Source organism: Balaenoptera physalus, assembly GCF_965194825.1.
Source record: "Balaenoptera physalus genome assembly, chromosome: 9".
In the NCBI taxonomy this organism is placed as follows: Eukaryota; Metazoa; Chordata; class Mammalia; order Artiodactyla; family Balaenopteridae; genus Balaenoptera; species Balaenoptera physalus.
Genome location: NC_138888.1, coordinates 8,029,430 through 8,044,104, shown reverse-complemented (window position 1 = coordinate 8,044,104; position 14,675 = coordinate 8,029,430). Strand labels below are relative to the sequence as shown.

Genomic DNA, 14,675 nt, shown 5'->3' with positions numbered 1-14,675 from the left:
ATCTGCTTAGGAAAGGTTAGTTTCAATCCTATTTAAGGTTTAGTGTGGAGCAGGATCTTGAACCAGATCTACTTTGGGTGTGAAGAAAGTGATGCATTTAATGCTGATAAACTGTATCTCATATTTTAGAAATGTATTTTTAGTGTGCTAGTAAATAGTACAACCAGAGTTGAAGTTGAAGGTTTCATATGTAAGTAGAGGGATTTGGTATGGTGGGAAAAGCCCTAGATTGGGAGTCAGGAGGCTTGAGAACAAGAATTCTAGTTTTAGTACTGGCACTGAACTAACTATCCTTGGACAGTTGGCTTATTTAATCTCTCAAAAATAAGCAGTTTGGACCAGGTCAGTCACCTTCCAGCCTTACAATGCTGTGATTCAAATCTACTTGGAGGGGAAAAAAATGAATATGTGCGTAATTTTGGGTTACGGTGCTGTTTATAAAGCTGTAATGCCAACTCATGTAAATATGTAAGTACTATACATTTTTAAATTTAGAAATGCAAATATGTTTTAAATTATAATCTTGTACCTGGTGTATTTTTAGGGAACTTGTACATAGACTAATTTACCATAAGCACAGATTTACTTTACATAAGTAATATTTTAAACTTTGCTTTTTTCCCCCAGTGGGCATCAGCATTTTTAGTAAATATAACAGTGATTGATTGATTGATTGATTTTGTATTGTTTTGGTTGCCAACGTGTTAGTCTCCTTATATTTGAAGTTTCCAAACATGGAGTGCAATCAAATGGCCTTTACCTACTACATGGATAACCTTAAATAGTTTCGTGGGTTTTTTTTTTCTTCTCTTTTGGCTGTGCAGCTTGAGGGATCTTAGTTCCCTGACCAGGGATCGAAGCCAGGCCCTGGCAGTGAGAGCACTGACTCTTAACCACTAGACCCTCCTAACCAGGGAATTCCCAAATAGTTGTTTTTAATTTGTAATTTTTTTTTAGAGGATTTTATGATCAAGGGGGGAAAGGACTTAACAAGCAAGTTGGTAAATCCAGTGAATGAAAGGGATTTTATCTCATCTTCTTAGGTATGTTTCTTTTGATTTGGTAGTAATTGGGGTTTTTTTTGCTTTGCACAGACTCAAATCCAGTACCTCAAGCAAGTCCAGCAGCCTAGCGTTGCCCAACTGAGATCAACAATGGTAGACCCAGCGATCAACTTGTTTTTCCTAAAAATGAAAGGTGAACTGGAACAGACTAAAGACAAACTGGAACAAGCCCAAAATGAACTGAGTGCCTGGAAGTTTACGCCTGATAGGTAAACAAATCATACTCCCCAGTCAAGACTTCCCTGACAGTCCCACTACGAGAGAGCTGTGGTGGGACAGCCGAGTGCTCGTTTCCACACCAAGACTCAGACTTCTTGAGCCAAAAAGCCACATTCTTACACTGTCCAGCTTGTAATGCTTAATGTAAAACTTACCAGATGAACCTTGTGTTTCAGCTTTTTTCTCTTCCCCCTCCCCTTGCTTCAGAGGCCTGATGGCGTCGGACTATTCCGAAGAAGTGGCCACCTCCGAAAAATTCCCCTTCTAGAACATGTAGACACTTGAGAAATGTTTCTGTTTGAAGAAAATAGAGGGAGAAACAGAAGTCTTAAGTCTGTGGCACACTGTGTCTTCAGACAGTTTGGAGGAATGAAAACCTAGAGATTTAAAATCATGAATTGAACATGTAAAATTCCAGTAAATGTAAAGATGGAATATGCATCGCTCTTAACCTTGAGCATAGTGACTTAGAGACGCTGTATATCAGTTTTGCCAATAAGACTGTGGACTTCGTGATTGTTGTTGAACTTCTGGGTCAAACTCAAATGAGGTGAATTTTGCCTTTAAAGGGTTTATTTGCTAAGAACCAACTTAATAGTCATGAGAGAATCAAATAATAGATGTCAGTACAAGTAGTTCATATATTTAACCATTTAGTTTGGGGCTCCATATTACTTGATTGAGCCTTAAATCAATGTGGTTTTACTCAATGGTTTGTTCTTTGAATGGTTGCTAATACTGTAGATAATCTTATTGAGGAATGTACAAATGATGAAGGTGTGGTATCAAACTTCAGGTCTAAACTGTTTGAAGCATTATAAACATTCATTTCACAACTAGATTGTATAAGGATATTAGCTGTGATGAGACTCACTGCGTTATTTTTTTCAGTAGTGAAATTTATTAAATCCCCATTCCATTCAACAGGCACATGTTGAAAGAGCATTGTCGTTGGTGTTAATGGGGGAATGTGTTCCTTCATTGTATTTGGGCCTTTTGTATTGCACTCTTGATATTAAATTAAATGTGCCTTGAAATAGTTGGTTTTTTTTTTTTTTTGTTTTGGTTTTGTTTTGTTTTTTAAGTTCAAGGATTACTATGATGATTTTGTTGTACTTCTAACATTTTGGTTTTGGGGGGGCTGTGAGAGCAGATTGATTTCGAAAAAATTGTTGCTGTGCTCTTCAAAGTGAAGGAAAAGGCTCTGTGTCTCATTTTTTAAAGACCTACTTTTTTTCCAGCTGGTATCATAAAAGACAAGGAGACTTGACACTTGTTGCTTTTTGACACCTTGTCCCAGGATATTGCAGTAGACATTAATGTGGGACAGCTTCACAGGGTGCCTGCCAGAAGATTGGGGACAGAATGTATTGGAACTGTGGGCTGGCCTAAGTGAGACGTTTTGTGAATTGGAGAAAAAAATATATATATATAGTGATCATTTCTAGCAAATTCATTTGATCATTTAGATAAAAGAGGCATTATTTTCTTCATGCTTCCATCCAATCCTGGAGGTGAATTTTTTCGTCAGATCATTCTATAAGTCACCAATTCGAATTTTCACTTGGTGATAATGGAGTCTAAGATGAGTGGAAGATAAATGTTCCAGATTGCCCCAACGTTTAAGTGCAGTTTTAACAAGGGTGACTTAAGTTCTCTCTTAATCATTCAAATCAATTGTAAGTATCTTGTATGTGTGTGCTTTAGGGAACTGGTTGTGGGGCAGAGGGTGGGCTGGAGAAGTGGTTTGTGTGACTTCACGGCAAGAAGTCGCTTCTAAAATTCTCACTGCTTGTGGGGTTTGGAGGGTAAGTAACCAAGTCTGTTTGAAATTGGCTTATTGTGCCCGAATTAAGGCTTTTGTGTCTATGTTATGCCATTTAAGATCACAGTAGAGAAGGCCTATGTATTCCTAGTAGGTCAGGAAATAATTCGTAAAAGGTATCATTAACATGTACTCAAATTTAGCCAAGCATCTTTCTTTGCCACTTAGGTAACAGTCACCTTGACGTGGGTTTTTTCTTCTTACTGTTAAAAAAATTTTTTTAATTAATAAGGTAACACATGCTAATGTATAAATTGAAACAGTGTAAAGAAAAGTGGAGGTGAAAAGTGAGTTTTACTCCTGGGTGTGACCTTGCCCTTCCCTGTTGTATTCCCCAGGAGTAGTAACCACTTTTAAATTTCTTGGGTATCATCAAGATAATTTGTATGCATATACAGTAATTATATATATATATTGATTTTAAACAAAGGTGACATACATGTATACATACATACAGATGATTTGTACCAGGGTTTTCCCAACCCCACCCCACTTTATCCTTGGGCATTTTCCATTTTTTACTATATTTATATTACTTACATTTTTAATGGTTATATAATATTTTCATTGTATTAGTGGATCATAATTTATTTTAATTACCTATAAATGGGTTTTTATTTTGTAAAAAGTAGGCTATAAGCCAGAGTTCATCAGGTGGTATAAATACATCATTAATTTGAAACAAATAGTCCTCAATCAATACTGTCTGGAATAATTCAAATAGAATGGGTTGTGTGGGTTTTGTTTTGTTTTCTACTTTTTTATTCTGTTTTAATTTTAAGAGAGAAAGATCTCATGAATTATGTTGTCCACTTTAGTTAAAATATTTCATACATGTGACAGTGCGTATATTTAGAGTAGTTGGAGGGATATATTGCAGTGTTTTGACAGTTTTCAGTTTGCATTTAAACATTTAGGTACTTGTGTGTACACCTCTTCAGAATACCCTGTCTCCCTTCCCCTTGATAACAAAGCAGTGTACAGTGTCCATTCTTTTTTATAAATCATTCTCTTAAGTTATTTCCTATTATATTTTCTTTGTGGGTTGTTAGATTTTTTTTGTAAAATTATTCCAAAGACAAGTTACTTGTAATTGGATTCTTACCATCTTTTGTGATATGATGAACACAACACAAATTTTACATGACATAGTAAAATGACGTAAAGTTACAGAATGTTTAAAGAACAGCAGTTTTGTGAAGTTTTGTTTTAAAGTGATCACTAATTTTAGAAGTGGTAGGATTATTTTAGAACAGGCATTTATAAAAAGGCATGACCTCATAAATGAAATATTTTTTGCATTAGAATTTGTGATACTTTATATGAGGTTAAGTCAGGTCACAAATTAATGTATTGATTTTACAATTGTCTGTGTTTCTAAAAATTCATATAAAAGATTTCTCAGGTTGGTAAACACCGATGCCATATACTTTGCAAGAAAGCAGTGTTGTGGGAGCATAGGCAGTAAAGTGGAAGGAATGCCCCTGTCTTAGATGATGGTGCGTGTTTCTTATTCCTCATTTGATTTCTAAACTCTTGTTCAGTAGAGGCTAAAGTCTGAGGGTGCTTATAGGAAATGGGGGATATCTGGAGCTATAATAACAATGAACAGAAATATCAGCTAATAAAGTTGCAGTGTAGAGAAAAAACCCTTACCACATGCTAACTCATGGTTTTCATCTGAGGCTCCTTTGCGCAGTGGTACCCCAGGTTTTACCAGAGATTTGTGTAAGGAAAATGTATTAAAAACTTTTGCTTGAATCATATTGGGTAAGAACATGTGCTATTGATAAAAGAACCTTGCAACACTGAGCCAAAGAATGAGAATCATTTACAAAGTGCTCCCATTTTAAAACATTTAAAAAGTGTGTGTACAGCAATTGCAAAAATGCAGTCAAAAGCCCCAGTAACAGTGTCTCAGTAAAACTTCACTGCTTTTCTTTAGCCTCATTAATAACAGAAATAATGACTTTTAAAGAGTTTCTAATTTAAGTATATAATTGTGATGTTACCTTTGAAACTTGGATAGGGACAGTTTGATATTCTTGGGACGGAGTAAAGTTCAGAATGACCTTATTGGTTAAAAAATTTTTTTGCTGACACTTTCTATTTTCTTCTAATTCCTTTAATAGGGCTTTCATTTGCCTGATATACTACTTCAAATTCATTTCATCCTTAATAGTAATATAGAGGATGAACATTGATTGCATTTTTGCAATTGCTGTGTATATGCACGTAGGTCTATAGTACATTGCACTAGCACTTGGTAACTAATTTGTTGAAAGTATGGCACTCCTAATTTGGCAGACACTTACATATTTGCATTATTTATGATAAGTAACACCAACCTTATTTTTGTGTCCTAAGGGTAATCTTCTCAACATGGATAAAATCTTCACCACATACCAATATTAAAATTTCAAGAACTTTCAGTTTAAGACAGCTCAAAAGTATACATATCATATGAAATTAAATGAGGGATTGGTGAATAGGAATAGTCTTAAGGCTTTTTAAAAACAGTTACTGAACAGGCCTCACTTAATGCAGTAAATAAACATTCTTGTGAGAACTGCCTATTAAGAGGCATCCTTAAAAATGCTGATCTAGCAGGAATAAATATACTCTCATTCATTTATATATTTATAGGTGCTGATTTCTATATATTAGGTATTTTAAAGAAGTTTACATTGTGGTTGATGTTGCGTTTACCCTTTCAAGAACTTTTCTGTTCCATAAAGCTAAGTACCTTAGTGTTTTACTAATACTGGTATATCTAAAATGTGTGTTAATTAATTGGCCTGTTTCTATTTCAAATTATAATTTGGGATAAAAATAGATTTCAGAATCAGTTATTAATAGAAACAAAAAGTGGCCATTTAGGTACTTTTTCTTTAGGTTTTTTTAATTTTTGCTGCTGTATTGGCAAAATACTGCAATGTACAAGATGGATGTGTTCCAAAAAGAAGATGGTAATTGTAGGGAGGCATCTGCTGTGACATAGTGTCATGTTCTGTACGTGTTACATCTATCGTCGTAATAATCGCAAGCAAAGAAGGTTGTAGAGAGTTTTGTCTTCATTTTGTGATGAATGGCTCTTTCCTTTACAGCCAAACAGGCAAAAAGTTAATGGCGAAGTGTCGAATGCTTATCCAGGAGAATCAAGAGCTTGGAAGGCAGCTGTCCCAGGGACGTATTGCACAACTTGAAGCAGAATTGGCTTTACAGAAGAAATATAGTGAGGAGCTTAAAAGCAGTCAGGATGGTAAGGGGTTTTTTGAAAAGTTTGGTTAACTTTGCACTGGCTCTAAAATACTGCCAGGCATGAGTATTATAGATTAGAGTCTGTATATGCTCATCTCTGGCAATGGTTCTATAAAATTATAAGTGAAATATTTCCAGTTGAGTCAGCAAACAAAGCCATTTAATCTTAGCGGTCCCCTCACCCCCTGAATTGTGTACTGTGCAAATTTCATAAGAAGTTTTTGTTTTTTAGGGGTGGGATTTGGCAAAAGATAGAAAGGCTGTTGTATTACTAAGGCATTATGTAGCTATATAAATTTATATTCAGTGCTTAAAAGAGGGAATATCTTCATTTAACCAATTTCTGTAAGTGTAAATCTTGAAAGTATTTGGCTATTTCCAGGGATCTGAAAATATATATAATTGATTGTGGAAATTCCCTGGCGGTCCAGTGGTTAGGGCTCGGCGCTTTCACTGCTGGGGCCGGGTTCGATCCCTGGTCAGGTAACTTAAGTCCCTGCAAGCCGCACCGCATGGCCAAAAATAGAAAATAATAAATAAATAAAAGTATATAGTTGATTTTACCTTTTAAGATCCTATTTAGTGAATAAGATGTAATAGTTCTTTGCTAAGACAAATGGAACTTAATTGTCAGCTGCCATCTCTTTTTTTGTTGGGCAAGTATAGTTTCATCCATGCTGTTTCTCCTTTGTGAGGAAAATTAGTAGTAAGAAAAATACCCAAGCTCTGGAGATTAAATAAATTGCAAATTTGTAGTTAATTGCAAAGAAGGTCGCTAGTCAAGCAGTATCTTTAAAACTGCCTTTTCAAAGTGATGGTTCTTAGCTCTCACTATTTGTAAATATAGTAAATAGGTTTTGTATAGTAGTAAAGGAACTCCCCCCCACCCCACCCCCAAGGCCTTTTTAGAACTTAATAGACATCTGTATTTTTATCAGTTTTCAAGAGTTATTTTCTCTGAATTTTGTTCTTGGATGAGGGATAATCCTTGGTGACTGCATAGGCTTCTTTGGCGTATTAGAGTAGAGGACCGCACTTCCCCAGGGGCTAACCTGCTGTGGAGCTGAGACATTGGCTAGGAGGATGAGGCGTAAGGGGCTGGACGTGGGGGCCCGTAGGTCAGCAAATGTGGAACAGATTTTGTGGGTTGTGACCAGTTTTATGTGGCTAGATAGTTTGAATAAATTTCAGTTTGGTTGCTTTAATATATTTATTTTAAGCTTTTGCCTTCCTCCCCAAAACAAACTCATTGCTGAATGGCTATTTTAAAATTCCAAGCAAAATTTTAAAGTACTCTTTTGTGATTTTATAATTTTCTTTGTTTACTTAAACATTTACTGATTGCCTGGCTTTGTGCAGGCACTAAGAAATATTTTTAAATATGTTAAAAGAGATTAAAGTAGGTTTGACTCTCCTTTGCACAGAACTGAATGACTTCATCATTCAACTTGACGAAGAAGTAGAGGGTATGCAGAGTACCATTCTAGTTCTTCAGCAACAACTGAAGGAGACGCGCCAGCAGTTGGCTCAGTACCAACAGCAGCAGTCTCAAGCCCCAGGCCCGAGTACCAGCAGGACTACATCTTCTGAGCCTGTAGGACAGGCAGAGGCCACAGGTAAAGACTGCAGTCGTCTGGCCAACGGACCAAGTAATGGCAGTTCCTCCCGGCAGAGGACGTCTGGGTCTGGATTTCATAGGGAGGGGGACACAGCCGAAGATGACTTCCCTTCTTCACCAGGGAATGGTAATAAGGCCTCCAACAGCTCGGAGGAGAGAACTGGCAGAGGAGGTAGTAGTTACGTAAACCAACTCAGTGCGGGGTATGAAAGTGTAGACTCTCCCACGGGCAGTGAAAACTCTCTCACACACCACTCAAATGACACAGACTCCAATCATGACCCTCAAGAGGAGAAAACAGTGAGTGGGAAAGGTAACCGAACTGCGGGTTCCCGCCACGTTCAGAATGGCTTGGACTCAAGTGTAAATGTACAGGGTTCAGTTTTGTAAAATTTTTTCCAGCGAATTTTTATACAGTGTCATTTAATTTGGGAGAGGATACTGTCCGGAAAATTAATTCATACTTTTGTCACAATTTGCCTTTTTTGTGGGTGTTTTTTTTTCTTTTTTCCTTTCCCTTTTTCTTTTTTTCCTTTTTTTTTTTTTTTTTTTCTTTTTGCTTCAATATCTCTGCCACTTTGGAAATTGTAACAGTTAATTACTTTGAATGTTGCTAAAAGGACATTTTGTGTAGGGTCAGGTTATTTTTATATGAGTTAATGTGAAGTTGTAAATGGAAATCTTTCCTTAAAGTGTAACACAATGATGTCTGTTTAAATCTGTGTCTCTCCTAGAACCTGTGCTGTGTAAGGGCATTCTTCTTCATGCTGTTATTGTACTTAGGCACCATTCAGACTTGTTAGCGTAGATGTGGGTTTATGACTGCCAGGTCTGCCCAGTACAGTAGTTTTATCACTGAAAGTTGGACTTGTTGAAGGAGTCCTATAGTAGTTTCAGTGTTAGATACAGTTTTTTCCACCATACATCTGTGCATTTCCTCTTTAGGTGACTGAATGTTTAAGAAATTTGTGTGCATAGTTACTCAGTTTTTATGAACCGTTGTATCCTGTTAATGCATATTGCTCTGTGACTCCAGTATATCTTACCTGTACTGACCAAACTTAAATAAAGATTTTTATTGTAACTCCTTACATTAGTTGTTTTTTGTTTCTTTATGTGTGTTTAGCATTTGTCATTTCTTTTCATTGGTTTGCTGAATGTCTACTCGTTATTCTTCAACATACCACAAAGGTGAAACTTAAGTCCATGCACAAATTTAATTGTGAACTTAATTTTTTTTTAATTTATCCCTTGTTTTGGAAAATGAACTTGGAGTTTAGGACTACACTTTAATGTTTTTTCCTGACTTGTAAAAATAATTGTTAAAATACTTGAAAATACAAAAAATATAAAGAAGAAAATAGTCACCTAAGTATTTGTTAGGTTTTAATTGAAAAAGTAGACTTTGTTTTTGTGAAATGATTTCAGGTAATTAGGTATCTCTAGTCAGTGATGTTTGTGTTAAAATATTGGCCACTTCTACTGATTTGTACTAATAATATCTGCTCATATTACATAGTAAGGGTGTAGGGTGTTAGAAAGAAGGTGAAATGTTTTAAAGAGATAAGACAAAGTTTGCTTCATTTCCTGTCATGTTAAACATTAAGTATCAAGGTCTATGGAATTGAATGGCTTTAGAATAACTTTTCACATGTGGTTGAGATGAAATACGATTTTTGCTGAAAGCAAAATATTTTCTCGTTTTAGATATTACTTGTAATATAATCAAGGAACCTCAAAAGTGGAGATAATGACATTTGAAACTGAGGTACAACTTACTTGAAAATAATTCCTATGTTTCTGCTTGTTTAACTGGCATACAAGTGTATCTGGTCTTCATGGTGTATGTAAAATACTGCACTTCTTACCTTTTGATTAACCTTTTGTGCAGTCTTCAAATAAAAAGATCCTACACAATTTTAAATAAATTTGCTTATAAACATTTTGGTGTGTACTAAAATACTAAATATTCCCTTGGTTTTATTAAGTACTGTGGGCTTTAGCTTTAGTTTTTGTTATGTATATCCTTTTAACTTGCTCAGTTTAAACGAAGATGGAATTTCTCTTCCTTTTGGTGTTACGTAATCATTGGTGTGTGCAAAAAAATTATTCAACTGGTGATAAAATTTTATGACTAAATTTAATAGGCCTGTTATGTGTCATTACCAATTTTCAGATTTCTGTTGAATCTGCATTAATGGATGACTGACTTGGGCAGAGAGGACTTAAGACTGTGCAGAGTCAGTATTCTTCATTTCTGGAATTGGATGCTTTATTTGCTGGTATGACTATGATAAAAGAGGTGGTAAATCGTAATCTAGGTTGAGAGAATGACCTAGATTTGAATGGGTTTGGGTCCTGGCTTTACCGTGTGTCTACTTCATGGCTTGGGCCAACTGCTTTCTCTGTGGCTCAAGTTTTGCCCTGTAAAGAGCAATAAATAAGTTAATACATGTGAAGCCTCACAGCAGTGCCAAGCATGTAGTGACTGCTAGTAGATGTTCGCCAATACTGTTGTCTTGAAGTTCCAGTCCTGATGACAAACTCTGCCTAGGTCACACTACTCCAAATATAAATTTTTATTGTTTGGGTAGTTCCCACCGAAGGATAAAAGATGATAGCTTTAATTGAATGGATTGTAATATCTTTGATGGAAGTGAAAAGCTGCCTGTATTTACTTGCATTCCTTAGTTACAAGTGTGTTTGTTACTCCTTAACGCTGGACAAGTGCAAGTGCCTAAGCATTCTTTTGATGAATCCTGGAAATGGAGAAATGCAGCTTTTGGCAAAAAGCTTGCTGAGTACTGCCAAAGGGGTAATTTTATGGGCAGTCAACTTGGATAAAGCCCAAGATTTTAAGAAAGTTCCACTGTCTACTTGAGCATTATTTCAGAGAGAGTTTACTGTGAAGGTAGCAAAAAAATGCCTTAACGTTTTTTGACATCTATCGAGTACTTACATGGCGGAAACTGACAGGTATTTTATATGCATTATCATTTTTATCATTACCCCATGAAATAGGCACTTGTTATCCCCACATACAGAATAGGAAATGCACTTAAAAGGGTTACATAAAAAGCAAACGGTTGGTAAACGTTGGAGCTGCCCTCCGGGGTGCCGTCATTAAAGCTCCCTGGACAATACCAACCTTAGAGCTGGCAGCTGAACCAGGCCAGGTGCCAAGAGCTGACTGGACGCTGCGCCATTCTGCCTCCCTTCATCTTGAGCAGGAGGGAAAAATGTACGTGAGCTTCTAAGGATGACATCTCACAAGCCGTCTGGACGGTTGCTGTGCTAAATTAAAGAAACAATCACGAAATGGTGATGCAGTGATGGAAAAAACGCAGATTACGAAGATTCCAAGTACGTAGCTCAAGATGCTAGCTCGCCAAGGTAAGAGGGTTTATTTTAGGTAAGCATAATCTCTCGGAAGTGGTTAATTGAGCCCTTGAAGGAAATGATACCAGTTGGTGGACAAAAGGATTGAGACTATTTCTAATAATGTCTGGCACTATTAGAGGATGTACCAGTTCCCATCTCTTCACGTAAGATTCAGTGGATAATTACTGCTGGGACCATTTTAATGAGAAAAATACGTACAAGTGCTTGTTACATAGGGCTCACTAGACTTTAGTTCTCTTGGCCTCTCAGCTGTATTGGATGCAACTGAGCACTCTAGTTTCTGGGACACTTTTGCAAACATAATGCAAAGCCATCTTTCTGACAATTTTCTCTCAGATGTTCCTGATTTCTCACTAAGAGTGGTTTGTCCCCTGTACCCAATCATTGCCTACTGCTCTTCTCTGATGACACTTCCTTGGGAGTTCATTTATTCCGTGATTATAGTGAACACTTCTTACAACGCTGGGTAATGTCATTTCATTCCCTTTGAAGCTGGATCATGAGGGAGACGTAATTTTTAAGAGGACTGTCGCCCTCTTTCACCTCTTCTTTATTCTGAGTCCCTATCTGGCCCATACGTAGCTTGGAATAGGTACGAGGACTCCCTCGAGGCCAGGTGCTGAGCAGCCACTCACCAAAAGCAAGCAATTGTCTTTTCAGTTTTTGCTGTTAGGTTGGTTCTGAATGGAGCCTCCAGGAAAGAAACAAGTGAATACATTCCTTGCATCCAGAAGAATACAGTCATAGTCATTCAGATGTGTAAGGCACTGGGCATAAAGAATATATTAGTATTCATTCCTATGTAATTATAACGTGCTAGGAGCTCTGCATAAGGCAGTAGAACAAGATCACTTTGCAAAGCTTATAGAGTCTAGTAGACGAGACAGATGAAACTAGGAATTTTAACATGGTAAGTAGAAAGATATGTAGAACATGTTAAGAGGCATCAAATGCAAGAGATAGGAAGGCTTCCTGGAGGAAGAGAGGTCCAAGTAGAGTGCCACATGGTAGGTTGGTTAACAGAAGAAACTCACTGAGATTTGAATAGAGAAAAACCAAAGGCCTGGAGAGGTGGATATGATGGGTTTGGTTTCGATGTGAAAGTTTTATTGGAGAGGGTCTGTGTGCTCGGGAGACAGGAGAGAGAGACTTCGGAGCTGTCAGCATAGAGGTGATCACTGAAGCCATGGGAGAGACTGGTGTTACCCAGGATGCCCGTGCAGAGGAAGAACCATGGGGAATATATTAAGGGGCAAAGTAAGCCCACAAAGGAGACTGAAGAGTGGCCAGAGATGTAAGGGGACACTGAGATAGAGCATGAAGTCGAGGGACAAGTTCCTTAAGTTCCTTGGAGACTCATGTTCCGGAACAGGGAACACATTCCAGACAGAAGACTGCTGATTCTATCACTACTCCAGACCCTAAGGATTTCTCCTGACCACCATTATCCAAGCATTTCCTTCACCACAGGGGCTATGCTCTAGTTATCTTCTCTGGTTTATTTGGCCCATCCGCGTATCTCTGCAAAGTCTTAATGGGGGTTCCCTGGCCCTAATGAGTTTTCAATCTACTTGAAAGCTCTTCAGAAGGATTCCCCAGTCTTGTCAACAGTCTCCCCTCCACAACCCTGTAAGTAAGTTCTCTTGCTCCAGTGTTCTCAACAAGCTGCACCGCCCGCCTAGAAACTCTTTCCTTCCTAGCATATTAGGCTATTCTCTTTGATTTACCAAACATCTGAAAATCTCAGCTTTCTACCAGGAAGTCAGCCTGGATGAATGAGGATGCTTTCAGTTACATTTAACAGAACAATACCTAACTCAGGCTGGCTTAAGCAATGAGGAAAATTTGTCTCACATCGTTGGAAGATCAGAGGTTGAGTGGATTCTAGATTGGTCTCGAAGATGTCCTCAAAAGGCCAGAGTTCTTTCCATCTCTGTTCTGCTGTCCTCAGTGTGTTGGCCTTGCAATCATGCTGGCTCAAAAGGTGGGTGCAGCAGTTCCAGGTATCACACCCAGACACCACAATGTCCAGAGGGAAGAAGGACCCATCTTTGTATCTCTTAGAAGTGAGAATACCTTTCCTAGAGCCACCCAGCAAGTTGCCCTTCACATTTTTGTGGCCAAGATGAGGTCACGTGGACATTCTGAAACCACTGGCCACGGCTAAGACTAATTATTTGGAGTAAAATGAACGTTAGGAATCAAGCACTATAACTGGGTTCATGGAAAGAGGTGAAAAATATCAAGTCTATTTTTTTTAATGGTTTAAACAGAATAAGTCTATTCAGCTTTGAAATTCCAGCCATCTCTGATTACCCCACCTAAGTACTTACCCTTTACTCAAATACATCTTGTCAATATTGACAATTAATGATTGTTCAATCTTAATTATTACTCAAATATTTGTAAAACTCCGTATCTATGGCAAACTCCAACCTCTCTATATGCAGCCCTTGGGGATGGTTAAAGCTCTTGGATAATATCATGAAAATGCATTAACATCTATTTGATAAGCATTAAGTCCCTACTGTGTGTCCAACACTGTCCCAGGGGCTAGAGAGAATCAGACAAAGCAAGACCTCTCTCTGGAAGACTGGATCGTGGGGTGTGTCCAGGGGGAAACAGCCAGAGCTGAGGCTGCAAAGTGGGCCAGATATTGAGGTTCCTATATAGAACTCTGAAAGATTTTGAACTTTGCCCAGTAAGGGATAGGAAGTTGGAAAAAGTTTTAAGCAGAAGAGTCATCCAACCTGTGATTACATGCTCCTCGCCTTCCAGATTGTCCGCAGTCAACCGGAGGAAATCTTTTTGATCTGTGAGACACTGGGACTCTCTGGCTCTCACACACTCATCGCTACAGCTGATCTTCCAGTGCAAGAACCTGGCAAGTGTGGCCAGCCCCACGGAAGGGTACGGACTCCTCCCACTGTTTGCACAGAGAACCAAGTTAACCCCCAAGTAAACGAATGATTGATTATTGGCGTAAAACAAAGGTAAAACAAAGGGGAACTTTAGAAGCCACGAGAGCAAACGCACACAAACAGAATGGCCCGCGGGCCTGCAGTTGGGAGGATTCGCACCAAATTCTCGCTGCAGAGATCGAGAGCCCGGGCTGAACGCGGGATACTCTGGTCACCCCCCTTTTCACTGACTCCAAAAACATTAAATTCAAAAAAGACAACCTTATCCCCCCAAAACAAAAACGTCAAGACAGAAACTACAGCACCGGGGCGTTCAGATAAACGTCTGAACTGCTGGCGGGATGCGTGCCTGTGAGTTCAGACTC

The 14,675-nt window shown here is 38.1% G+C and overlaps 1 protein-coding gene, 1 long non-coding RNA gene and 1 pseudogene across 9 annotated transcripts in view; 1 reads left to right on the top strand and 2 right to left on the bottom strand.

Moving 5' to 3' along the window:
- LOC309667378 (coiled-coil domain-containing protein 86 pseudogene) overlaps positions 1-679 on the bottom strand; it is a 307,112-nt pseudogene extending 306,433 nt beyond the window's left edge. Inside the window, exon 1 of the transcript XR_014268480.1 lies at positions 657-679. The product of XR_014268480.1 is annotated as a coiled-coil domain-containing protein 86 pseudogene (transcript). The remainder of the gene's footprint in view (positions 1-656) is intronic.
- WTAP (WT1 associated protein) overlaps positions 1-9,078 on the top strand; it is a 26,202-nt gene extending 17,124 nt beyond the window's left edge. For 6 of the 7 annotated variants that reach the window (XM_082475645.1, XM_082475648.1, XM_082475643.1 and 3 more), the window contains 3 exons: positions 1,095-1,273; positions 6,216-6,370; positions 7,794-9,078. In XM_082475645.1, the coding sequence (XP_082331771.1) occupies positions 1,095-1,273; positions 6,216-6,370; positions 7,794-8,377 (918 nt within the window). In that variant the 3' untranslated portion in view covers positions 8,378-9,078. Of the gene's footprint in view, positions 1-1,094; positions 1,274-1,490; positions 2,963-6,215; positions 6,371-7,793 lie in introns of those variants that run through there. The other variant, XR_014267668.1, reaches the window with a different exon arrangement.
- LOC309667315 lies at positions 8,438-14,675 on the bottom strand. Its single transcript, XR_014267695.1, has 2 exons — positions 12,025-14,675; positions 8,438-11,281 (listed from the first exon to the last, which is right to left on the bottom strand). It is a non-coding gene; the product is annotated as an uncharacterized lncRNA (long non-coding RNA).